This window comes from Gobio gobio, assembly GCF_949357685.1.
Source record: "Gobio gobio genome assembly, chromosome: 6".
Classification (NCBI taxonomy): domain Eukaryota; kingdom Metazoa; phylum Chordata; class Actinopteri; order Cypriniformes; family Gobionidae; genus Gobio; species Gobio gobio.
The window spans coordinates 25,395,208-25,422,377 of NC_137102.1; the positions used below are offsets into that span (position 1 = coordinate 25,395,208).

At 37.5% G+C, this 27,170-nt stretch overlaps 1 protein-coding gene across 3 annotated transcripts; it reads left to right on the top strand.

Annotated features, from left to right (window-relative positions):
• On the top strand, positions 1-27,170 carry LOC307128371 (dnaJ homolog subfamily B member 4-like). 3 transcript variants are annotated; one of them, XM_079820185.1, is made up of 7 exons: positions 1-443; positions 1,769-2,346; positions 22,179-22,364; positions 22,865-23,045; positions 24,187-24,305; positions 24,404-24,485; positions 25,955-27,170. In XM_079820185.1, exons 1-7 carry the CDS (start codon positions 233-235, stop codon positions 26,104-26,106), a joined length of 1,509 nt encoding a protein of 502 aa, XP_079676311.1. In that variant the 5' UTR covers positions 1-232; the 3' UTR covers positions 26,107-27,170. The 3 variants fall into 3 exon arrangements, with proteins under 3 accessions (XP_079676311.1, XP_079676312.1, XP_079676313.1); XM_079820187.1 differs by lacking the exons at positions 1-443; positions 1,769-2,346 and adding an exon at positions 8,626-9,201; XM_079820186.1 differs by lacking the exons at positions 22,179-22,364; positions 22,865-23,045; positions 24,187-24,305; positions 24,404-24,485; positions 25,955-27,170 and adding an exon at positions 6,970-7,371.

Genomic DNA, 27,170 nt, shown 5'->3' on the forward strand with positions numbered 1-27,170 from the left:
ACAGGGGAGGGAGCAATGGCTATTTAAAGAGAGTAAAATAGCACAAGATCTTTAGTGCTGAGTAACCGCCTCCAAACAGACACAACGGGATCAACTGATCATCTGTGTCACGGTTTAAAGAGGCAGGATTTGACACCGACGGTGCTTTTATTCACGGTCTTCTTTTTCAGTAGAGTAGACTGACGAATCCTCGTGCAGCGGCGCCAACCCGGTCTTCATAAGCTAGGAGAAAATGGGCAAAGATTTTTACAAAATATTGGGAATCGCGAAAGGAGCATCAGACGACGACATCAAAAAGGCGTACAGAAAACAGGCTCTGAAATGGCATCCTGACAAAAACAAGGCGGCCAATGCGGAGGAGAAATTCAAGGAGGTCGCGGAGGCTTATGAAGTTCTCAGTGACCCAAAGAAACGTGAAATATACGACCAGTACGGCGAAGAAGGTAGGCATCTTCCATAACTGTAATGCACATATTAGCAGTGAGCATTATGTTACCCGAATGCTTAATCCTTCTCATCTTTTAAATACTTCGGATGTTGACAAATATGAAATCTCCGGACATTTACCGTAGCCTATGGCCATATACAAAGTTGACCATATGGAGTCATGGTTTTATTGTGCTGGCAGTTCTCAACCAACATATTTTAAGTCGGAAACAAAGCTTTGTATTAATTAAGCGTCGAAATCAGATGTAACGGTTGCTGTCTAATTCTGTACGGGCGTATCAAAATCAGAAAGAGCTTTATTGCCAAATGTAGCCTATGTTTGCACACACAAGGAATTTGTTTTGGTGACAGAAGAAGCTTCCAGTACACAGAGACAACAACAGTAGGCCTACACAGATAGTAAAATAAAGAATAGCCTACTTAGATATGAACAGACTAAGATACACATAACATATAAATAAATAAAAAATGACACATTTGTTTGTGGGTCAATGACATGCATATTTTTGTGTCCAAGTGAATTATTTCTTTTAAAATAATTTGATAAATTCATATCACTTTATTCTATAAAACCTATTTAGTTTGAATTCATTTTTTTGTACATTTAAATAATGCAGTTTATTTTATGTTTTGTTATCTTAAACCCTCAAAGTGTCAGGCGGCCCAACTGTCTGAAATTAAAATGGTGTCGTAATAATACAATAATAAATAAATAAATAAATAAATAGGTCTACTAGGGCATAATTTTAGGTTCGAAACCTTTCATATAAACACATTTTATAAATATCAGTAGTTTTAAAGTTGTTGAGATTATTGAAAAACTTTTGTCCAGCAATTTGTATATTTTCAAATGTCAGGGTGGTACAACTGCAAACATGGCTCTCTTATTATGAATTGACGACCCCAACTGAGAGTGAAAAGGTTTGTAGATCTCTCTCGAATATTGGTAAAAACGGCTCATTTTAAGTATGGGTAGGTTAGAACACTTTCCATGTCAGGTGGTACAACTACAGTAGGCCTATACAACTATATTTGGTTGTAAAAAATGAATTTAAACACTGACATTTTATTTCACAACTGAAACTTAAACACATTGTTCATGACTCCAAAAAAAGGCATTAACTCAGTTTTGAAAAGATAAAAACATAAATTTTCTGAAGCTTTATTTGTCAATGACCCATGTACGGATGTGCCATATACAGCAGAGTAGAAGTATATTACTAGTATTGCTTATTGGGATACAGTGGGCTGTATAGTAATGCAAGCCTAACCTAAATCTTCCACAGAGATAAAAACGTGTTTTCTCTCTGCACATTTGTAGGTCTTAAAGGAGGTGGAGGAGCGTCCGACGGACCAGGAGGCAACTTCACCTACACCTTCCATGGAGATCCTCATGCAACGTTTGCCACGTTTTTTGGGGGAGCCAATCCTTTCGAGATATTTTTTGGCAGGAAAGTCAATGGACGAGATGACGATGACATGGAGGTGGACGGAAGTGACCCCTTTGGTTCTTTTACGAGTTTTAACATAAATGGATTTCCACGCGAACGGCACGTTGGTCAGGGCGGCCCGCCGCGCAGAAAGCAGGACCCCGCAATCCACCACGAGCTCCGGGTGTCTCTAGAGGAGGTCTTTCATGGGTGCACCAAGCGCATGAAAATCTCTCGAAAGCGCTTGAATCCGGACGGTCGGACCTTGAGAACCGAGGACAAAATACTCACTATTGAGATCAAGCGTGGCTGGAAAGAGGGAACCAAAATTACGTTTCCAAGGGAGGGTGACGAATCGCCTAACACTATTCCTGCCGATATTGTGTTTGTCATTAAAGACAAGCCTCATGGCCACTTTCGACGAGAGGGGTCTGATATTGTGTACCCAGTCCGTGTCAGTTTGCGCCAGGTGAGAAGAGCCTCTTACAAATTAATTTGCTCAATGGTCATCTATCCATCCATCCATCCATCCATCCAACCACACATATACACATACACACATCCATCCATCTATTCGATTTGCTAAGTTGTCTTGTTGAATATAAGTCGTCATTTTTACTTTGAAAAAACATTATTTATACAAGATTTTACTGTAACATTAGGTCGACATGTATTGTCCATTTAATGCAATATAAATTGCAGTATGTATACATTTACAGTTTAACATGTTAAATGACCAATTAACGTGTTTTTACCAAAGCATTATTATATCACTTTTCAGTTAAAATTACAAACACTATACAGCCTATTCTGACACATTTAAAGCCTATACGTTCAATAGATCTGTGCAGGTTACTATAAGGCTCTGTTTTGTAAATTTCCCTAGCTAAAAACATACATTCTTTGTGTGAAATTTCGTCTCTTACATAATGCAGTTTGGACGAGAAGGAATTTGAGCTCGATCAGCTGTTGTGAGATGCCGGAAAAGGAGCTCGCCCACTTAAACTGTGAACTGCCATCAAGATGCACTTCTATGGCACAATCATTGATAGACCATCCTGTGTCTGTACATAGAGTACCAAAACCATAATAAAAAAAAAAAAATTGCTTTTAGGCTGTTGAAGGGATGTGTTTGTTGAAAGGGAAAGAGTTGGATACACTTTTGCACACAATATCTGCAGTATAATGAATGATTTGAAAGGAGGGCAGTGGTTTGCGCAGGTTACTGTCATAATGTGAAAGTTTCATACGGTCAAATGTAACATCTGAAATTCTCAGCTTCCTGTCCTGATGCTGGTCATTTAAGAAAAAAGTGTAAAGAATACACTGTGAATACAGGATGAATATGTATTCATATCATAAATTTAAAGGTCCCATTCCGCATGATCCCATTGTTCAAACTTTAGTTAGTGTGTAATGTTGCTGTTAGAGCATAAATAATACCTGTAAAATTATAAAGCTCAAAGTTCAATGCCAAGCGAGATATTTTATTTAACAGAAGTTCCCTTTCAAAGCCTACAGCGAACGGCTGGCTTGGACTACATCCTGGTACTTCCTTCTTTAATTACGTCAGTAGAGCAGTAGAACAGACTAACCTCCGCCCACAAAGAAACGCGAAAAAGGGGGCGCGGTCTTGTTGCTGTCCCACGTGGAGAAGCGGACGTGTCGCGTGGAGAAAAGGAACTGTTGCGTTGAGTGTGTTTATCGCCATGTCGTCGAGACGCTGATATTTTCATCCAGGAGTCAAATCACCTTTGTTTGGCTTTCCCAGGGACGCTGTAGAGATTATTGAACGCATACATCTCTCCGTTAAGAGGCGTGACCTTTCCAACATGCGCTAAGCTGCTGTCGAATCACAACACAGGAACTGCTGGCACGTGCGCTAAGCTGCGGTCGAATTACAACACGGTAAGCGCTTGCACAATCAGAACTCGTTACGTGTTTCTGAAGGAGGGACTTCATAGAAAGAGGAAATCACCAGCCGTTTTTAGGACAGTGAAAACAGCGGTACACAGATAAGTACATTGTATGAAAAATACTGTGTTTTTTTACACGCGAAACATGAACACATGTTATATTGCACACTGTAAACACAATCAAAGCTTCAAAAAAACACGAAGAACGGGACCTTTAAATCTAAAAGCAGGTCCAATTATCTTCAAACAGCTGCTCACACCAGATATGATTAAATCTGTTTGCCTAACTAGTCAATATTTTTTTCTAGATGTATGACAATGTAAAATTAAACTATTTATATGTAGTTATGCACAGTATAAAATTATATGATATGAAGTTATGACAACATAAGGTTTTACATTGTTTTAACTTTAAAAATAAGTTCAACCCTTTTTTATTATTTAGAGAAATAGTGTCCCTTTAATTAAAGACCACTGTTATGCTCTGAAAGTGTAAACCCATAGGAAACCCATTGAACACAGTACAATCTGCTTATACCCCATTCAAGTCAGTTGAATGTAATTTAAGTTGAAACGACTTAAACATCTAAAGCCCAGGATACACTGCACGATTTTCGGCTGACGAAAGATTGCCATCGGGAAACAATCCTGACGATTTCTGTGATTGTGGCTCCTAATCAGTGGTTCTATGTTGTAGAATGAGAGAGGTTCAAAGACGGGCGTTGTCACGGTCTTGTGACCAAAGATAGCCTACGATCATTTTCTGACAGTGTGAGAAATTCAGCATGATCATCGCACTGTGTGTTTGCTGCTACGGCCTACGTCTACTGACCTGCCAATGCTAAAACGTAAAAATGCTTTTTTTGCTTTTCCGTTCCTCTTTCGCCGCATTCTCTTTTTTTCAGCACACATAAAAACTACTACTGCCAAAGTGATTCATTATGCTCTTTTTGTTTACCACTAGCACATGCCAATGACGTTTTATTCTTCTATACTAACTTCCATCGTAGCCTACGAGTCAATAGGTGTCATAAACGTACAGTCTATATGCATGTCGTACCCAAGTTTAATAGATTCATGTCGCACAGTGTGTTTTGTAATGATCTTATAGGATTGCTAAAATCGTGGAGTGTATCCCGGGCTTTAGTTTATTGTAAAAATTTAAGGCAGCATTTTTTACAACAATTACAACAAGCTTACTCATGGGTTAGTGACATCACTAACCCTAAAATGTACACAAACCCTGTCCCTGGGAACAGAGTCCTGCACGGGTCCGATTTTGTAAATCCGCACCCGCCCGTACCCGTAGTGCGTAAAACCGCATCCGACCCGTTTTCCGACAACAGCACTAATTAAAATCCGTACCCGACCTGACCAAATTAAAATAGAACCGACACCCAACCCGCACACGAAATAAAATCAGTTTAGCATATCACATTATGGACGCACTTACAAAAATGTTTATTGTCAGCATACTGAAGTTAGTACATGACCATTAACCCAAGGACAACTTCAGTCGAAGCTGTCAAACATGGTTATGTGTCCTTATCATCTCTACAACGCACATTCAGTTCTGTCCCCTTTTGTAAAATACTGTTCGATAGAACTGCTTGTGCTGTTCCAGAGATGAAGTTCCACATTTGCGGCTATCCAATATACAATCTTTTCTTCAACTCCTCAGGATCCATCTCGATGACTGCAGTGCAGGCAGATCGCGCGCGGTTGTGAGTCTCCTGGGAGGGCGCGCGTGCGCGCCGCGCGGGCACAAATGTGTTTAGACCCGTGTTTCTCCCTTGTCCGACCCGACCCGCACCCGTATCCGACACAGTTAGGATGTTTTTCACCTGTTTCAGCAATATTCGTGGGTCACCCGTACCCGCACCTGTGCAGGACTCTGCCTGGGAACACCCGTAACAAAGGCCATGTTGAAAAGAGGAAGAGCTGTTGTAGTAGAGCACATTTAGGAGTCTGCTCAAGCTGTTGTATCTGTCTTTTCACATTTATTGCAAAACAGTACGTAACACAAATGCAATAGCATGTCATAAAAGCAAGATGACAACATAAGTTATAACCGTAATTAAACTAAACTATACCTGTTCTATTTTCATGCAGCATATATTCTCTATAGTCTCTGAAGGCATCTTACAACAGTTCCCACGAGCGATTTATAGATTATCATGACAGAATATGACTTGAAAATAGTAAATCCACACCTGCTACATAAATTCATCAACTAACCATTCAGAAACGTCCTGTTGCATTGTACATGTTGTCACTTGAGTCTCTCCATCATTGTTTGAACATAAAAGGCTGAACAGTTTCTGACATTTTCAGTGCGTGTCTGCATGAGGTAATCGGAGCTGCTTGAAAGGGGGCCGGTAGCAGCAGCTCATTTGCATTTTTTAAAGGGACACACAAAAACGCTGCGTTTTTGCTCACCCTCAAAAAGTGACAATTTTAACATACTATAAAAAATGATCTGTGGATAAATTGAGCTAAAACTTCACATACACACTCTGGGGACATCAAAAAAAGGGGCATTATAGAACTTTATTTGTTGCACTTCTTTACTGCACAATGCACATTTCTTAATATTAAGTCTAAAATGTGTTTATTTTCACTATTAGTAAGGATAGTATGATCTCGGTATAATATCAGTATTTAAATGCAAGATATTTTAAGTGTACCTAAAGTATACTCGCAATAGTTCCATTTTAGCACAATCAAATATACTTAAGTATATCTTTAGACCTCAGCATTATTTCTAGATAACTAAAGTACATTACATACAAAATTAGTTCAGCATACTTTAAGTATACCAATTTATATGCTAAAAGTACAATTGCAGGGTATTTATATTAAGTACGTAATATGTAAATGTATATACATAGCATAAAATAAATGTATTTAAAATAGATTTTAGTATATTTATTTTTCTCAAGGGCAGTCATCAAAATAATATAACCACGTTCAACTTTTAAGTTATACAGGATTTATCTAAGCAAGATTTTTAAAAAATTGGTTGAAATGACTTGTACAGACAATCTGATTATACTCCAAATTTAAGGCAGCAACTGAACTTGAAGTTGAATAAGGGGTACATTTAGAACTAATAGAATAATATAAAGAATATTTCTTATCCGACTAACAACTGTATTGTATTTCTTTGATCATAGTCATTGTGTGGCTGCTCCGTCACCGTGTCGACGATAGACGGTAAAACGTGCAATATGAAGATAACCGATGTTATCAAACCCGGCATGAGGAAGATCATAGCTGGACAAGGACTGCCCTTCCCAAAGAACCCAGAACAAAGAGGGGACCTCATTGTGGAGTTTGATGTGAACTTTCCTGACAGTCTGCCATCTAATGCCAAGGATGTCCTGAAAAGACACTTACCCGTCTCATAAAGTGAACTTGGACAGACTATAGTGACATTTCTACATGAACAATTCAGTCCCCTCGCATATGTGGACTAAAATGACAAATCAAATTTTGAGAATGTGCAATTTCTATTTTTTATCTAAATGTTTGTTAAATATATATATGTATATGTTATATATCTAACACACACACACGTTTTATATATATATATATATATATATATATATATATATATATATATATATATATATATATATATATATATATATATATATATATATATATATATATATATATATATATATATATATATATATATATATATAATTATGTTGCATGCCTATGTATGTCAGTGACAGTGCAAGCTTAAAGTGCAATTTGTGTCTGAAAGTTTTTTCCGCAAACTTAGGGTTTTTTATGCTTCATTTAAATTGTGTATTTGAAATGTTTTATTGAAACCTTATACAACATCAGTGTTTTACAGACTAAATTAGAAAGATGTATTTGTTTGCCTTTTTCAAGTAGAAAATGCATCTGTGACAGATCTCTGACAGATCACGTACTGTTCTTCTCTCTAAATGCACAAAATGATAGATTTTCAGTAAATGATGGCTTGAAGTGAACTGCGTGAGGGTACCATGGATACTTGCCTTCATTCATGATACTTAGCATTTAGCTAGACATAATGCCTTTTCACATCTGATATGTCAGATCCCTGTAAATGTGAGCAACAGACTCACGCAATGTACCTGTCTTTGACAGAGACCAAAAAAATGGTGACTTGTGCTGTGGGTTCATAGCACACAATGTTTATTCATTTAAAGTCTGAAAAAATTGCATAATTTGTTTTATTTTACGTTTTATTTTCACTCTGTTGACTACTCCTAGTGTCTTGTGTTTGGAAGATTCTTCTGACTAAATCCTTATGATACAATTAATAAAAACTGTAGGAGGTACAGAACCCTCAACTACTGAACACGTGATTCATTGAAACATCCGCCAGAGGACGCCACATGTTAAAAAACATGACTATATGGGGGAAATTAGGTCCAAAATAATCAGCAACCTTGAGGAGTGAATTATGAAAGCATATTGTTTAAATCTCAATGAAAACACTGACAAATAGCTAGATAATTGTGTCTATCCTTACTAAATTAAGAATGAATGGCACAAAGATGTAAAAACATTGAGTTACAGTACTTTCGTATTCATTCATTTGGTATACGAAATTATGAATATTTTACTCGCAATGTGTAGTATTTATTGGGTTATAGGCCTATCGGCTATATTTTCTACACGCAGCTTATCTATGGAAACTGTTAACTGTATCTTGAGCCTATTTATGGCACAATAATCCCATATTTTGGGCGTATGTTTATCTTCATCTGCTTTCAACTGTTGGAGTAAAAAAAAAAAAAATCATTAATTGACACCTGAGCCAGGTAAATGAGTTTCTGGATGACGTCACAGCGCCCTGTAGCGCGCTGCGCGTGCGTTCGGCCATAGAGTTGTCCATTGTCTGAGTCTCAACGGCGAGAGAGTTTACAGTAGATCCGTATACAGTATTTCTAATCTACTACCTGTTGAATACTACCGTTTTAAGCCTTGACGTCGCTTTCGAAGAGAGAAAACTAACACACCGAACTAAAAGGACACATTCAACAGGTTGTTTTCCTCTTTCAATGCTCTAGCTGTCCGGTTCCCGTGTACTTCAGTCCCCCTCATACGGATTTACAGGAGGAGCGAACATGCCTTTGGGACTCAGGAAAAAGAAAAACAAGTCGAAGGAAAGCTCGAACTTAGTGGAGAACGAGGAGGTCAGCGGGCACGCAGGTGTTGGGAAGTCTGCGGTGAACGGCGGCGGCGCAGGTGGACTCCCTGCTCCACCTGCCAGCCTCCGACCGAAACTGGTGTTCCACACGCAGCTCGCGCACGGGAGTCCCACGGGGAGAATCGAGGGCTTCTCGAACGTCAAAGAGCTATACAGCAAAATAGCAGAAGCCTTTAATTTAAGTCAAGATGAGGTAAATGTCAACTGTTAAATATCTAAGTGTGAACTTGAGTAAGTACGCAGGCAGCTGAGTTAGGAATAAATTAGCAACACAAACGAAGTTGCAAATCAAAAGCGTCTTTAACCCAAAAATACTCTGGTGTTTGCATAAGGTGCGTCTTTCTGAGTACAGGCAACTTGAAATTTCGGAGAGCCGTTGACTCTTCGTTGACCTGAAAACACTCTTTGTAAAGACACAATTTTGTGCCAAAGTAAAAATGTTATATGGGTCAATGACAAATAAGGATAAACTAGTTTAAAACACATTTTCCAAGTGCTTAGAAATGTAATTTATTCCCCTCATCTAGGCTAAAAGTTATTCATTTTGACCTGAACAGAACATTTTCATAAAAAGGTCAGGACTTGATCACCTTTAGGGTCTAATGGGGTCCTCTCTTTTTTATGGGGTTCTTGTTACATGACAGATTTCCTGCATGCTGGTTACATAACACTGATTTCAAAATAGAATATTTTGAATCAACATTCAAAAATGGCTATTATTATAGCCTAAAGATAAATAAGTTTAAAAAAAAACTCAGTTTCAGTGTTGGTGTAGGCCTAGTTCCTGTTTTACATTTGTAGTGCAACAAAGAATGTGTTTTGAAGTTGTTATTTTTTTTTGTATTTCATTCTTAATTTGAATGACTTCCAGAAAAATATGCATATTATGTCACTGACCCACATGAATTTGAAAGCATCACATAATTCTGGTAATACAATACATATTCAAGGTGAAATTCCAACACTCCCATGGCAGTTTATAACAATTTTATGTTTTGTTGAATTGGTGGCTAATTCGATGTCATACAATCTCATTTGTATGTTTTTGTACAATCTGCTTATGCCCTATGCACTGTACATTATCGTTCATTTCCGGGTTCATTTACCACCACGTTTTCTCAAGATAAAGTTGGAAATTCTTAATTTTTCTAATAGTTCCTAACTGAATGAACAATTTTTCTTTCTTAAGGATGTAACCAGGTTCTTGAATTTGGTATTTGGAAATTAAGAGGTTCTTGAATTTAGAATTTGGAACTTGAGAGGTTCTTGAATTTAGAGTTTGGAACCTGAGAGGTTCTTGAATTTAGAGTTTGGAACCTGAGAGGTTCTTGAATTTAGAATTTGAAACCTGAAAGGTTCTTGAATTTAGAATTTGGTTGTTGGAGATTAAAAATAATTCTTGATGAAGCATTCTAGATACTTCAGTTTAGTGTATCGCTAATAAGCTACAAGTTCTTTTTTGAAGACCGTAGGTTCTCCTATGGCATCAAGTGTTAAAAATCTTTTGGGTTGTAATTGAAACGTTTATTTTTGAGAGTGTGTGAAGTAAATAGGGTTGTCTCTGACCTCTCATAAATCAATCAGTTGCTCCTCATTTGGAAATGTTTCCTACAAGTTCCTGTACTGAAAACACTTAAAGGGGTTCATCCAAAAAAAAAAGTCAGACCAGCAACCGAACTGTTGTCGGCTGTGTGGTGTTTAAAGGATTTAAAGGTCAGCAACAGATAGGTTGATAGTATTCTAAACATAATCACTTGATGGCCTGGTGAATTTTATTAATTGCTTATACATCAATCCAACAGAGTTCCTTTATGAATACCATCCATTATTTGCATGCTCAAATGGTGGGTCCTGATGGTGGTATAGGAACATTGCAGGTTCTCAGAGGAAGTCCCTCACATCCTGTTACAGTGGGTACAACCCTAACACATGATGATAAACCCGCTCCGGCCTCCCCAGGGATGGAGGGTGTGCAGAGTATTGCATGCTGTGCAGCATTACTCTTTTGCATACTTTGCCTATTGATTCTTAGATGGCTCTGTTGTTACCAGGATATTGGGATGAATTTTATTCTATTTAGGATTTGAGCAGTCATTTGAAAGCTGTCATATGTAATGGATTGTTTGGTTTACTGCCAATATCATAGCACACAAGGCATTCAAACTTTCACCATGTCAACTTTGAGAAAATGAAGTATACATAGTTAAGGGCTTTGACGATTCGGTTAGACTGCTCTCTGTTTACATGTTAGTGGGTGTAGGCTACCTTCCTTTGCAAAATTAATGTGACAAAGAGACTCTTTTGTCAAGTGACTGGCAGACTGGAACCAGACGTGTCAGCCATCATATAGTTTAACAAAGGTAAAACAAAAACATTGTAAAGATTTATCTGTAATTTTGCAGAACTTCACTGATCAAAGTCTGTTTATTACCACGATATAGGAACTTTCACATGCTGGACTACGTGACTTCACTGAAGTGTACTTTCATGGAGCCAAAATGTAATTTGTTTAACATTTGCATACAGGTGCTGATGTCTGGACATGGTGTTGTCTGCTCAACAGCTTTCTATGTTTTGCAGGGTCAGTCACTTTTGCTAGATTGTTTGAATTCGCAGGCCTAACCTGAATATTTTGCTCTTAAGTTCAAACGGCAGCATGTATTGACTAGTTAATTTTACTTTCTTCCTCCTTTACCAGTTTTTGTTCTAATAACAGCAAGACAGTATAATGCAATCTGAAGCAGTCTCCTCATCGTAGTCCTTATTAATGCTAAAAATGAACTGGGAATTTCCCTTCTATCAGAGTGGAATGTATGTTTGTAGTATTGCTAATGGAATTATAATATGCGTCAAAATAAAAGCGGTGTTGTCATGTGTCGTTTTATAATTCAAATGAGTAGACTTACACATGCTGTCTTTTAAAAAAAAGCTGGATAGACTGCAACATTGTTGATTAGTATCAGCATTATCTGATGTGGCAAGAACACACAATATATCTCAGTGTGACAGCATACGACCCCAAGTGAGATTATTTACAACCTAGATTTCTGTAATGCTTCATAGACAGTATCATCCATTGTAGATACGAGACCAGTCCCCTGTGTAACCATTCCCAATCTGACTAAACAATAAATTCTAGTTTGGTCAGTATTTATCAGGTTGAATTATGCACTGACAAGGTATGCAATTTCAAATTGTTGTTCATTAAGGGGAATTTTGTAAACCTCAGCAAGAACATGTGCAGGTCATATTTTACAGCAAAATCAAAGGGAAGTAAAACATTTTATATTTTGCGTATAGAGAATTAACCCTATTTTATTTGATCTATTTCTGTTAAAGACAAAGAACTGGGCCCGTATTCTTAAAGCTTCTAAGAATCCTCTCAGAAAGCTCCCAATTTACCTTAAAAACTTCTACGTAGGAGTCTTAGCTTAGCTTTCAGGACCGATTATATACATACATACATCTCTCTCACTATATACATTTGTCATTAATATTCTTTATTTTTTCTTTACCATGCTGTTGAAATGAACAGCGACACAATAAGGTTCTGAAATTGCTGTGTAATCACTTTGTTTGTTTTTTTGTGAAAGACCCAAATCAGCACTGTTGCATTTTTCCAGTTGACAAACATGTTAATGTGGTTATTTCCATTTCTGGTGCTATGGCATTTCTGTGCTGTGTCGGAGATGTTAGCGTGTCTCCATGCCTGGACTGGCCATCAGGAGCACCGGGTGAATTTCCGGTGGCCTGGCAACTGATTTGGCCTGCTGCCTCTTTCTTTCTCTTTTTTAATAATTTTTATTTTATTTTATTTTAATTATAATTTTTATTTTTTGCCTTTTTAATTATATATAATTGCCCCATTGAACTAAAGTGATAATTATCTAATTCGGCAAACTGTATGCTAAATGACATCATTATTATCTATTGTAAAGTTACAGTAGTAAAAATTTTTAGCAGACAGATATTCATATAGTTTTTACGTTTGGAGGGAGCTAGGGCAGACAACACAAAAAGTATTAGTAATAATGCAATAACTTGTTCAGTATTACGATTTTTATATAAATATATTGTCATGATGTATTCATTATTGTACTAATTTTGACATTTAAGCAATTTAGAATTTTTTTATAATTTATTTGCAATAGTTTTGTTTAATATCGGATATTTAAGACATTTTAAAATAAAACAACAATACATTGTCCTAATGTGATACTTTGAATTTACTTTCTGTGCAAACAAATTACAATGTTTAACATTTTTTGCAACAATGAGACAGTTCTGTTCCTAACGTTAGACCTGCTGAAGAAGAAGTGACAGGTACAAAAAGAAGTACAAAGAAGCGAAAAAGTAAACAAACACAAGGGAGAGGGTCGAGACAGAGAGATGTCAGGGAAAATGAAAACAATGAAAAGGAAAAGGGAAGTGAAGGTGCAGTTCAAGAGAGAACCTTTAATTATTTTACACGGCCACATTTTTTTATTTGATGACCATACAAAAAATATGATTCTCTTTGGTTCCAAAATTTGTTGTGGGTGTATGAGATGGCCTGGATGAGTGCGAGATTTCCCAGCCTGAAATTTTGTCCCAGTCCGGTCCTGCGTGTCTCTAATAAGATTGGTCACAAACATGATTCCCTCACGATCTAATGTGTAGTGTCTTAATTTACATTTCTTCTCCCTCTTCGTGCTTCGTCCATTTTCTACTCTGCTAAAGAAACTCTTAAGCCTCTTAAAAGTCCTCATCCATACTGTTTTGTTTCACCTAAAAGTTGGATATATGGCCCTATTTTAATGATCTGAGCGCATGGCGCAGGTGCACTTACAATGTATCCGAATCCGCTTTTGCTAGTTTAACGACAGGAAAAAAATTGTCTGCGCGCCAGACGCATTGGTCCAACAGGGTTGTACCTAGTCTCTTATTGAGTCATGGGTGTATTTTGGTTATAACGTGTAATAAACCAATCAGAGTCTCATCTCCCATTCCCTTTAAAAGCCAGTTGTGCTCACTCCATGGCGGATTCGCTATTTACATGGTGGAATTTGTGAGAGGAAAGACTGAACTCTTCTTCAGAGAGGAATCCTTTTAATTTTAATATTTAAACTAGTGGTGGGCATAGATACATTTTTTTTATCTAGATTAATCTCACAGTAATCTTGGAATTAATCTATATTAAAATGGCTAATTTGAATTCTGCCGAAGGCATTCAGAATATGTGTGCTCGTAAGTAATCGTTTGTCTTTTTGTAGTTTGAATAATAAATAACTTCTGTCCCTTTAAGACCTGACGCACGCATGGATTCCAAACACTGTTCCTGTGAGCTGGTTACGACTATGTCTACATTAAAACTCACCAAGATGGGCATTGAGACATTTTTGAGTGTATTTGACCATTAATAAGCTGGAAAAAGGAGCTCATTTTTGCACTTGTATGTCAGAGGCGGCTTTATTACAGCATGTGTGTGTGCGCTTCAGATGCGAGCACGAAATCTGCGGGAATTAGTAGAATTAACGTTATGTGCAACCCTGCACGAAATTCAGACTGGTCACACCAATACTAACACGTGCCAAGAGGAAAAATCCTGCAGAACACCCATTCGCCATGTTCAGAGGGTTAACCGGACTGAATGAGAGGAGGCAGGTGCGTGTCAACTCGCTGCCGGTCGGAGAGGAGAGCGCAGCTGACAATACTGCAGAAAATGAGTATCGTATCGTTTCAGATATTTCAGTATCGATACATATCGAAATATGGATATTTTTGACAAAACTAGTAGCCATACACAGGTTCGAAGACTCGTTCTCTCGCCGTATACATCCGCGCTAAACTATCAAGGTGAAAGTCATCATAGCTTGCGTAGTATAGACCCAGCTCCCAACCCAACTTTGAGAATAGATTAACGGCGATATTTTTTTTAACGCCCGATAAGAGTCTCACGTTAACACAGCACGTTAATGCCGATAACGGCCCACCACTAATTTAAACATGTTTGTGTGCCGCTGCACATCCCTGTGTGTGTAATAAGCAGAGTGTATGCGCGTTGTGCACCCGCCTATAGGTGCCTATTACTAACGTGCCCTTTAAATAACACAAAAAATATTGCGCTATTAGACCAGGTTTTTGTTGGCCAACGGCGCAGTCGTTTTCAGTTGCCTCAAAATAGCAACACACCAAGAATGCGCTTGAACACGCCTAATTTTCAGACCAGCACGCCCATATGCGAACAGATGGGTGCAAGTGCATTTGCGCTGGACGTGAAAATGATAACTGCGTGGGGCTGAAACTAGCAAAAAAACACTTGTCGTGCCTGACGTCGCATTGCACCGGATGTATGATTGGGCCCATAGACTACACTTTTTTAAATTATTTTTTTATCCTGGGAAAATGGACCAAAAATATTTCAAATATTTCACCACCCTCTAACACCACCAGCCACTTGCGAGAATAATGGTTCAACTAAAGTATATTTGCCATTTAAAATAGGATATGTCAGAATTCCTATTTCCAGTGCAGACTTCCTGTTTCAATATGTCAGCATTGCTAAACATTTCTATTTCAATATGTCAGCAATGAGAAAAATGTTACGGGGTTGTTAAGAATTCATACCATATTTCAAAAAGCAGTATTTATGCATAGTGTTTGCTGCTGTACTGCTGATTTTACTACAATTGTGCCCTGACACAATGATTCTTATTACTGCTTTATATTATTGTATCATCATTGAGATTGAAAATTACAGTACAGTATTTTTATAACTTTTTTTTTTACTTCACTACATTCCAAAGCATAAGAGAGTACTTTTACTCCACCTATCATTTGTTGACCATAGAACAGCTGCAATTGGATTAGTACAATTCGTAAATGAATCATTCTTTGTTATTTGTGAACCGATTCAACAGGTTCATTGAAAAGAATCAGCTCATTCATGAATCTGACATAACCTCGGAGTGCATGTTGATTTGTTAAATTCGGAAGAACCTATACATATACATAATAATGAATGATTCATTTGCAAATCGAATCGGTTTGGCATCCAATTGCAGCGTTTCTCAGGTCAACAATTAATTGATTCAGTGATTCAATCAGAGCGAGTCTTCCACTGTTAGAGCTATTATGTTTGCATAGTGTTCTTCTGAAAATGTTAACATACACTCTTAAAAATAAAGGTTCCAAATGGGTGTTTTAGTATCAAGAACCGTTTGTGTTTCTCTTAAAAGAACCATTTTTTTCCCCCTAGTGTGAAGAAAATTCTAAAAATCTTAAGAACACTATTCAACTATAAAGAACCTTTTGTGCATTGGAATGTTAACGGTTCTTCATGTAACCATCAATGCCAATGAAGAACCTTTGTTTTTTTAAGAGTGTATTTTGCCCCATGTTATGTATGTTTTTATACTGCCATCACACATTTTGTTTTTCTTCATTTTTGAATGCTACAGTATATGGTATATTTAGTTTTCTTGTTTGCACACTTGAATACCAGTAACTAAAATTTACATTTTAGTATGTTGAAGTTTAATTTTGAAAATAAAGAACTTTTATATCTTTACTCAAGAAAACTTGAAAAGGATTAATATTTTATTAGGGTATCTGTACTTTTACTCAAGTACTTGAGCACCACAAAGCTCGAAAGTAAAAGATGCGTTACAGTAATGAGAATTTGAAAAAATGTCTTGCGTAAAATCTGCAAACCTGCAAATCATATCATATGTTGCTATACTTACTCGTCACCCACACTGAGAACTGAGGTTGATCCAATAGGGTCATTATAAAGAATATGATTTATCAGTGTTGTAACATGTTCTACAAGTATGTACTTTGCTGTTGTCAGCTGAATGGAATGTGTTCAAACACAACACAATTTGAGTCACGCCTTTATTGAAACCCGTTTAGATGGTTATGTTGTAACTTCAGACGTCAGAGTGTGTATTTCGAATGAACACATTTTAACATATGGATGTTAGATGGGCTTATTACCTTTTACTTTATGAAATACAGAAATTCCAAGGGAATAGTTCTCCCAAAAGTGTTATTAATGTCTTAAACCTCTATGACTTCTGTGAAACACAAAAGACGCTATATATTTAAATCAATACAGTGAAAGTAAACAGGGTCCAGTATTGTTTTGGACCCCATTGACTTACATTGTATGGACAAAAATATATGAAACATTCTAAATTTCAGAAAGAATGTCATTCATTTTTTAAACGACTGGAGTGTGAGTAAATGATGACAGAATAAATGTTTTTGGGTGAACTATCCCTTTGTTTGTTGATAAAACGTGTGTTAAAAACAAAGTTGACCCATTTGAATTTCACTCTCATTCACAGGATAAAGTTTTGAAAGCTGGTAAATCCTTCCTTTACCCCAACAACGTTAATGGTTACCTATGGAAAATTGTCGATGAGTCTTATTTTGCTGTTGTGAATGGATTTATACTGTAATATCTAAGCTAGCTGGTTAGTCAGTCGTTGTAATGAATGATTTGATGATTCTCTTCACTTCATCAACAAACATGTTGGTGTGGTGTTAAACCTGGCTGCTTCAGCATTTTGACCAGTTAATCTTTCAAAGCGTATACATCACGTTTGTTCTTTTTTTGGTCCGTTATTAATGCCGGCTTAATCTTTAGGCTCTGCTCATTCATTCATTAGAGCAGATTGCCCTGCCAAGGCCCCAAAATAGCACCCTGTTACCAAAGAAACGGGCCACTCTCTCTCTCTCTCTCTCTCTCTCTCTCTCTCTCTCTCTCTCTCTATCCAACCAAAAATGGAGCTTTGACCCACAATATTATTTCCTCAGAAGTGTTGTAGTAGATCACTATAATCCTGTGTATTGGCTAACAAAGTTGTTTTGAAAAGCTCAGTTGATTTCCTGCCTGTTTCAAGAATGTGCTTCTGAAAGGTCGGCATGTTGCAATCCTGTCTGTGGGTGTGTCTCGTATCGAAGGTGAAACATTTGCCAGTTGAAGGAGGTTCTACTCATATGATGTGTGATGTGGGCGGGTATGTCAGAGCGTACGTTCGCTGTGTCTCTAAAAACGTGTGATGTGTAAGAGGAAGCATGATGTCAGTCGCAACCTTGGTAACACAGTGTAGGTGTCCATGAATCCGCCCACAGATACGATAAAGATCCGCCTGCCAGGACGAAGCAAAGCTGGCCATCTAGTAGCCAACGGCCGTCTCCTCCCCCCCTCCTGTCCATGTGAAAGCTCCCCCTTAATCCCGGGCCTTTTGATAGGCTCTGGTAACCAGGGCAACAGTCTTGAATGCATGTCAGCTGATGTGTGTCCAAAGTGCCTGTAGTGCACAAGAGGGGGAGAAAACAAGTCGTCTTTGTTGGAGTGTCTGCACCACCAAAGGTCGCTGTAAAGAGCTGATATGGACTGATCTTTTCTCTTACGTTAAATTGCGTCCAAAGGTTGTCCTACCTAGAACATACGTGTGTTCTTATGAGCATGAGATCATGTTTGCAATCAAGTTATCATGAAGGAAGTGAAACTCTTTAGTCTTTCTTGACTTGTCATACAATACTTCTGCGCAGCAACTAAACGTTTAGTTGTCATCAGGTGTTCATTGGTCCGGCCCATCAGTCGTCAACCTTAAATCTGGCATCTCAGGTTGCCATGTCTCATGTTTCCTCACTGCTGCCAGACACTGAAAGACATGATGCCAGATTTTTAGATGATTGACACCAGGGTGACCCCATCTGTCTGTGTGGACATTGGTTATGGCGGTAGGAACATCCTGCCATCTGCGTTTGGTAGTTTTTGTTTTTATGTATTATTGCATATATGCCATAAGTATTTTTGGTCACACTTTATAGTTTATGGTCCAATTGTCACTATTAACTATTATTTTTGCCTCAATAAACTCCTAATTAATGCTAATAGTTAGTATGGTTGTTAAATTTAGGTATTGGGTAGGATTAAGGGATGTAGAATAAGGTCATGCGGAATAAGGCATTAATATGTGCTTTTTATAAGTACTAATAATCAGCCAATATCCTAGTAATATGCATGCTAATAAGCAACTAGTTAATAGTGAGAATTGAACCCTAAAGTAAAGTGTTACCATTTTTTTAATGATGCAACATTGAACAGAATCTAGCTTTATAAGCAGCATTTGTGACTAAATCATTTTGAAGTCACTTTTATTGCAGCATCATTGTTTTTTAAAGGGTTAGTTCACCCAAAAATGAAATTTCCCCTTGATTTACTCACCCTCAAGTCCTCCTAGGTGTATATGACATTCTTATATAGTTATATTTAAAAAGTCCTGGCTCTTCCAAGCATTAATGGCAGTGAATTGTTGTTTAGTTTTTGAAGTCCATAAAAATGCATCTATCCATCATATAATTGCTCCACATGGCTCCGGGGGGGTTAGTAAAGGCCTTCTGAAGCGAAGTGATTCATTTGTGTAAGAAAAATATCCATATTTAAAACTTTATAGACTCAAATAACTAACTTCCAGCGGATCATCGTACGCATCGATTTACGGCGAAAGAGTAACCCTTAACCCTTGAACCTTTGACGCATGCGTATTGACAAACGCAGAAGCGCAGAGGATCAAGCAAAACAAGACCCTGGTCATGAATTAGAAGTCTAAAACGAGAATTTTTAAAGAGAAATTACGGAATTTTGATATAAGAGAAGAGGGGCTTGAGTTTGTTGCCCAGCACTATCCGCGAGAGGGTTCAAAGCTTGCGATGCTCCTGTACATTGCGTCAGGGGTTACTCTTTTGCCGTAAGTCGACTTGCGGTAGGCTGACCGCTGGAAGCGGAAGATATTTTTCTTACACAAAGGGGCCACTTTGCTTCAGAAGGCCTTTATTAACCCTCAGGAGCCGTGTTGGGCAGTTATATGATGGATTGATGCACTTTTATGGACTTCAAAAACGAAACAAGAAGTCACTGCCATTACAAAGCTTAGAAGAGGCAGGACATTTTTAATATAACTCTGATTGTATTCGTCTGAAAGAAGAAAGTCATATACACCTAGTGTAACCCCTCCTGTTCGAACCGCCCCGCTCTAAGCATGAGAGTCGGACTCTCTAACAAGGAGGCTAAAGGGTGCAACCTCTGGCATAATTCACTAGAGCGTCTCTTGAGATCAGAGGAGTGGGGTTTTCTCGCACAGCAACTACTAGCTGGTGGGGGAAGTCCTGGGGGAAGTTCTGTGAAATGGTTTTGAATGTTATGAAACATGTTAAGTAATTATAACTGGTAGTTGAAAGATAAACAAATTAACCAGAATGTCCTAAAGGAAGATGCAAAGGATTCCTATTGGAATTTTATCATTTGGAAACAATCTTAATGGGATCATAAGGATGCAATTAAAATAAAAAATGATCTGACTAGATTAATTGAAACTATTGCGGGATTAAAAATGTTTGTCTCCTCCTAAATATGATCTTAAATACATTTGCAAGCAAATGCAAAAGTGATAGAAATAGTGGGAGGAAAAATTATACATCGCCATGTCCCCTTAATACAGAGCCCCTAAAGGTATATGGTGATGTAAAAAAGGAGATGGGAGGAAAAGTTATATTTCAATGCATTTGCATTCTTGCGCTCAACTTTTGCTTTCCCTAATGCCCGGGACACATTTTAGGCCTTCCCAAATGAAAAAATTACCAATCGTGGTGATTTCTGGGGTCGTGGCTCCTAAACGGTGGTCCTACGTTCCACAGTGAGAGAGGTTTAAAGACAGCTGTTGTCATGGTCTTGTGACCAAAGATAGCCTGCGATGTAATTTTCTGACAGTGTCAGAAATGTAGCATGATGATCTCACTGTGTGTTTGCTGCTACAACCTACATCTACTGACTAGCCCAGGGGTTCTCAACCCTGGTCCTCGAGGCCCACTGTCCTTCAGAGTTTAGCTCCAACCCTGATCAAACTCAACTGCCTGTTGCTTTCTAGTAATCCTGAAGAGCTTAATTAGCTGTTTCAGGTGTGTTTGATTAGGGTTGGAGCTAAACTCTGCTGGACTGTGGGCCTCGAGGACCAGGGTTGAGAACCCCTGGACTAGCCAATAAAAATGCAACATGAAACGGCGTATTGATCAATGCGACATGGCGCTAAAACTTAAAAATGCTTACCTCAAGCTCCATTTACAAAATTAGCATGCCAAGTTGGCCTCTTTTTCCTAGCAATGACCACGTCCATATTCCCCTCTTTCGCTTCCTCCTCTTTTTTTGTGTGTTCACAATCTTGCTTTATTTGTTTATCACTAGTGCATGCTGATGACGTTTTAGTGTTGTAGTCAAGACCATCTAAACCGAGACATCAGCGGAAATGCACAACGGTCACTTAATACTAACTTCTTGTTTATTGGACGTTTGTATAAAATCAAAATCATGTTGGCAATTGTGCTCATATTTGTGAAAACGAGATTCCTTGCTCTTCTGATATTGCTTAATTATATCCTATGTTATAATATAAAAAACAAAATCTCACACAAATACTTTTTTTTGTAAATCATATCTTGAATTTGGGGGCATTTGTATGAATTTTGGGCATTTTATTTTATTAATACAATACTGTATTGATTTCGAACCCGGCACAACAGTAATAAAATAAATCACATTAGACATAAGTTATTGATTGCATTTTAAGCAGTAAGTCTTACCTTAATGTGATTTTATGATGTTATTAAATAAATCTGACAATGCACCAGCAATTTAAGGATATCCTCGCAGTTGTGGTCTTGAGATGAAATCCTGAGACCTTTTAGTTTCAGATCCGAGTACAAATGTGGTCAAGACAGAGACAAGAGCCAGAATTTCAAGACTATCATCATACAGTCTACATGCTTGTCGTACCCAAGTTTATTCGATCCATGTCATACAGTGTGATTTGTAATGATCTTATAGGATTGTAATGATCTTATAGGATTTCAACCAAATTATAACAGAGATAATAGGCATAAAAATGAATTTCTGTCAAGAAATCTCCAGAGCTTTGTTTAATACTGCAGTGAAGTTTTATCTTCTAAAAACATCACATTATATTTGGTGATGTGTAACATTTTCTAATATATACTGTGGGATCAGCTACTAAATTAAACTTAGTAAAGTTGCATAAATCCTTAATGTTCTCTCTATATGTTTTATTTTAAAAAGTGCCGTGTCACTGCAGTTGAAACTCTCCTCTAAATGTATTACAACAGATCCTATTTTGCACACTCAACACCCACAAAATTGATATGGAAAAGCTGCTGGGAGGGCAGATAGGACTGGAGGACTTCATCTTCGCTCACATAAAAGGGATCAAAAAGGAGGTGGAGGTGTACAAAGCTGAGGATGCACTTGGGCTCACCATCACAGACAATGGAGCTGGATACGCCTTCATAAAGGTAGGCTTACAATGAGGCGTCTTTCTAGAACAGGCTGCTATTATGGGATGCCGGCCCTTCAGCAGTGTAGTTTTCTAAGTGTGGCGCACATACTGTAGCTTTTTCGTAATACTAGCTCTTCCCATGTTCAGCCAATGATTTGCATGTTTTTGAAAGTAAACAAATCTAGTGCCTGAAGAGTATTTTATGACATTGTGTAAGTTGTAAGATATCCCTCTTTATAAATAACATTATTTACCCTTTTGTCTGATGTCGGCTTCGTTTGGCCATGCTTTGATTGAGAGAAGTTAATAATTTAATTTATAAGTTGTAATTTAGAAGGACTTTGAGATCACATGCTGTAATAGCTCTGAATGCTGGCTTTGTATCTTTAAAGCAAAGTGTCAGTTGTGTTTCAGACTTTTTTAAAAAATTGTTTATACCAAAATCTATTTGTTCAATTGCTGCTTTAACATACTAACAGCTGAAGCGTGTGTATGTGTGTGTTTTCCGTTTGGCAGCGCATCAAAGAGGGCAGTGTGGTGGATGGGGTGAAGGTGATTTGTGTGGGAGAACATATCGAATGCATTAATGGAAAGAACATTGTGGGGATGAGGCACTTTGAGGTGGCACGAATGCTGAAGGAGCTGCCAAAAGATCAGTCCTTTACCCTCAAACTGGTGGAGCCCATGAAAGCCTTCGGTTTGTCATTCATACTTGTTGTTGAAGTACTATTTTTGTATATTCTTATTTTTGAATACTGTATGTGACTGGTGTATGGAAGAAAATCTTGACAATAGAGTGCAACAGAAGTGATGGTATTTGCTTCTCAAGAAGCTAACAATCGATGATTTCAATTATCAAATTCCAATTATTATATATTCGGGTCTTTAGCGACCTGGATCTATATTTTACACACGGATGGATCGCTACCTGTCACGATAATATAAAACTCTCCTGATATTAGAGTAACAATTACAGAAGAATAAAATAAAGCATATTTTATTACCTTTTGGAGCTTGGAAGGGTTCAGTTTAAGCAAATACTTTCAGCATCTGGCTCATATTCACCATCTCAAACATTCACATTCAACATCTTCTAAATCAATATTTTGATTGCTGACAGCTTCTTCCCCAGATCCACCTTCAAGTGACAGTGACACTAATATCTGATTGCGTTCAGTACTTGCTCTGCAGTAAATCACTGAGCCATTTCAAATTTTGCTGATGATACTTCCTGTTCTTTTGTTTTCTGCCTGCGGTAACTATGAGGGAAACATCACTTCATTATTGTGTATCAGACATTGAATTGAACTGCTCTTATTCAGTCATCAAAGATTCAATTATTGTTGTGCAGAAGGTGAACAAAATACTTGCACTGTTACACACCTCGGGTCGTAAGCGACCCTATAAAAATGTTTTACAAACATTACTGGGAAAACATAGGCATTATTTTATACAAATGTTTCTTTCGTGTTATATTGCTTATAATAAATAGATTGAAAAACACTAAGAAGGTTGATGTCTAACTTTAAAAAACGAATGAGGAGGAGGGTAGTGAATGATGTCCCAGGTCACTAAAGACCCGAGGAATGCGACTCGAGGAAGGGTTAATTGCTGAATTCCCAATGAGGAACTACACTACCCATAATCCTCAAGAGAGATCCACCAATAAAAGAAGCTGTGGCAATGGAAAATGCTGAAAAAAAGCTCAGCAGTGATCGGTCACTCCCATGAGGCATTGCGATTGACGAGTCTTCTATTTCTCCTCAGACTTCATGTAATCTATTAAATGTAAATTTAATGTAAAAAAAAAAGAACATGTTCTTTCTTTCACTTGGCAGAAATGCTTGAACCAAGGTCAAGAGGAGGTGGAGGCAAATCCTCAGGAGAGGGCAAGATAGGCACAGGCAGAGAAACCCTCAGATTGCGCTCAAAGGGTCCCGCAACAGTCGAGGAGATGGTAACCGTGTTTTTTCAGTGTTTCCATAGATGGTAATAGTATTACAACATGGTTGCTAAAGTTGATAGTATATCTAATGCCTTTGTATTACTCTACAGCCCACTGAGTTTGAAGAGAAGGCAGTGAAGAAAGTGGATGACCTTCTTGAGAGTTACATGGGCATTCGAGATACTGAATTAGGTGAGACTTCTGTAGTGTGTATCACATTGTGGAGTGTACATTTATATACAAGGAAAATAAAATAGGTCCTAGAACTGACCCCTGAGGTATTAGAGATGGATGAAGTACTATCCTTTAAAAGCACACACTGAGTTTGTGCTGAAAGTTTTTTAATTGTTCATTCACTAAAAGTTAATTGGATAGTTCACCCAAAAATGAAAATTATCCCATAATTTACTCACCCTCAAGCCATCCTAGGTGTGTATGACCCTTTCGGGTCAAATACAAACAGTTATATTAAAAAATGTCCTGGCTAATCCATGCTTTATAATGGCAGTGAATGGCAGCCCAAAATTTGAAGCCCAAAAAAGTGCATCCATCCATTATAAAAGTACTCCATATGGCTCCGGGGAGTTAATAAAGCCCTTCTGAAGTGAATTGATGGGGTTTTGTAAAAAAAATATCCATATTTAAAAATGTATAAAGTAAAATATCTAGCTTCCGCCAGACCTTCTTTCGTATTCAACTTACAAAGAAAGTGTAGCGCCTTTGCAGTTAAAAATGCTTACGCTAAGTTCTAGTCATACGTCTGAACAAAATGATAAACACAACACTTTTGTTTTTGCCTCCATTTTTCATGAGCTGAACTAAGACTTTTTCTATGTACACAAAAGGCCTATTTCTCTCAAATATTGTTTATAAATCTGTCTAAATCTGTGTTACTGAGCATTTCTCCTTTGCCGAGATAATCCATCCACCTCACAAGTGTGGCATATCAAGATGCTGATTAGACAGCATGATTATTGCACAGGTGTGTTTTTTGGGGGGGCTTCAAATTTTGGGCTGGCATTCACTGCCAGTATAAAGCTTGGAAGAGCCAGGACATTCTTAATATAACTCCAATTGTATTCTTCTGAAAGAATATACACCTAGGATGGCTCGAGGGTGAGTAAATTATGGGGTGTGGTGAACTATCCCTTTAATTTCTTCCAAAAAAGCAATCTTACAGACCCCAAACATTTGAATACTTAATTGTTTTATGTGTAAAAAGGGATATTTGTTAAATTGTAAATGTGTGTGCGTGCAATGGATGTGTATTTATTAATGTATAATGTGAGTATAGATGTTAACATCATAAATGTGTGTGTATGCACTTATATTACAGACAATGCTAAATGACTAAAATACTTTTATTAATTAATAAATTAATATAAATTAATTGAATACTAACCATATACTATATTGAGTACATATTTGGGACAGAACATAAAGAACACATTTGATTTTCTTTTGTATATTATATAGTTTTGGTACTGTGATGTGTAACCACATTATGTCCAATCAAAAATCTGGTTGCCGAAAAAATCACTGACCGTTGCAATGTAATTCGCAAACAATGGTTCATTGCATTAAATGATACTACCAATACGTGTCAGGCTCTGAGTATTGCAAAACGGGATGACTTTATCTTCCTCCTCACTTCTGCACAGCGGCCACGATGGTGGAGGTGGGCAGAGACAAGAACAACCCTGACGAGTTTGCAATGGCTCTGGACCAGGCTCTCGGTGACTTTGCCTTCCCGGATGAGTTTGTGTTTGACGTCTGGGGAGCCATCGGTGACGCCAAACAGGGACGGTTTTAAACGCTGCTACGCACACAACCATACACTGAAAAACTGCACAACTCTGAACACAAGCCCTTTGATTTCAGCCGTTTAAATATAAAAATAAAACCTAAACAAACATAAAAGTACATATCACCACTGTATTTTTCTTCACATAATACATTCTCAAGCCTTTAAAAAGCGTCAACAGCATTTAGTCACCAAGTTTTGACCTATCATTAGAATTGATTTGTGTGGGTAGCTTTTTTTTTAGTTGAAGCTGGGAGTATATGATATTTAACACAAGCAAAGGGAAAGGGTGATGTTTGAAACACTCTTTTGCATAGAAATAATTTTGTATAGAATTATGGATATATACATCATTAGAGCTATTTTAGACTTTTTAATTTATTTAATAAAGTGATAAGACTTGAAAAATTGCAGCGTCAATAGCTGATTGTCATTTTAGTGAATTCAGAATATATACATGAACAACATGGTCATAAGTAAATGGTGCCATATAGTTAATTTCAGAAATATCACAAATGATTTGATAGCACATTGTTGATTTTATTGTAAAATACAATCCAAAAGGGATCACTTTGTATGATAGACGTATGTTTATTTTTTTGTGCCTTCACTGTTGTCAATTAAATTTTGTATGAACAATTTATATTGCGCTCAAATCACAGGTTTTTTTGGTCTTTGCTTTCACATTAAAGGTGAAAAAAAATGTACTAAATTACTTTGTGAATTTGATCATTCACTGTTGATCAAATAATAAACTCTTGCCTATCTAGTTCCTCTTATCATCATTTTAACAAAGCTCAATATCTTCATGTATGATTGCCGTTTATTCAAGCCAGTGTTTAAAGCTAATTTAAAGCACTGCATTAAGCTCATGCTGTTGTAAATGCACTTACTGCAAATGCCACCAACAGTCGAGAAGTGGAACAGAGGGAATATCTGGATAAAGACTGCCCTCTGCTGTACCACAAATAAGTTTGTGTTTTTTACAATAACCCTTTCAGACAAAACAGCTCCATAATGTAAACATATGAACATAAAAATGGTTGCAAGTTATTTGATTTGTACACTCTTAG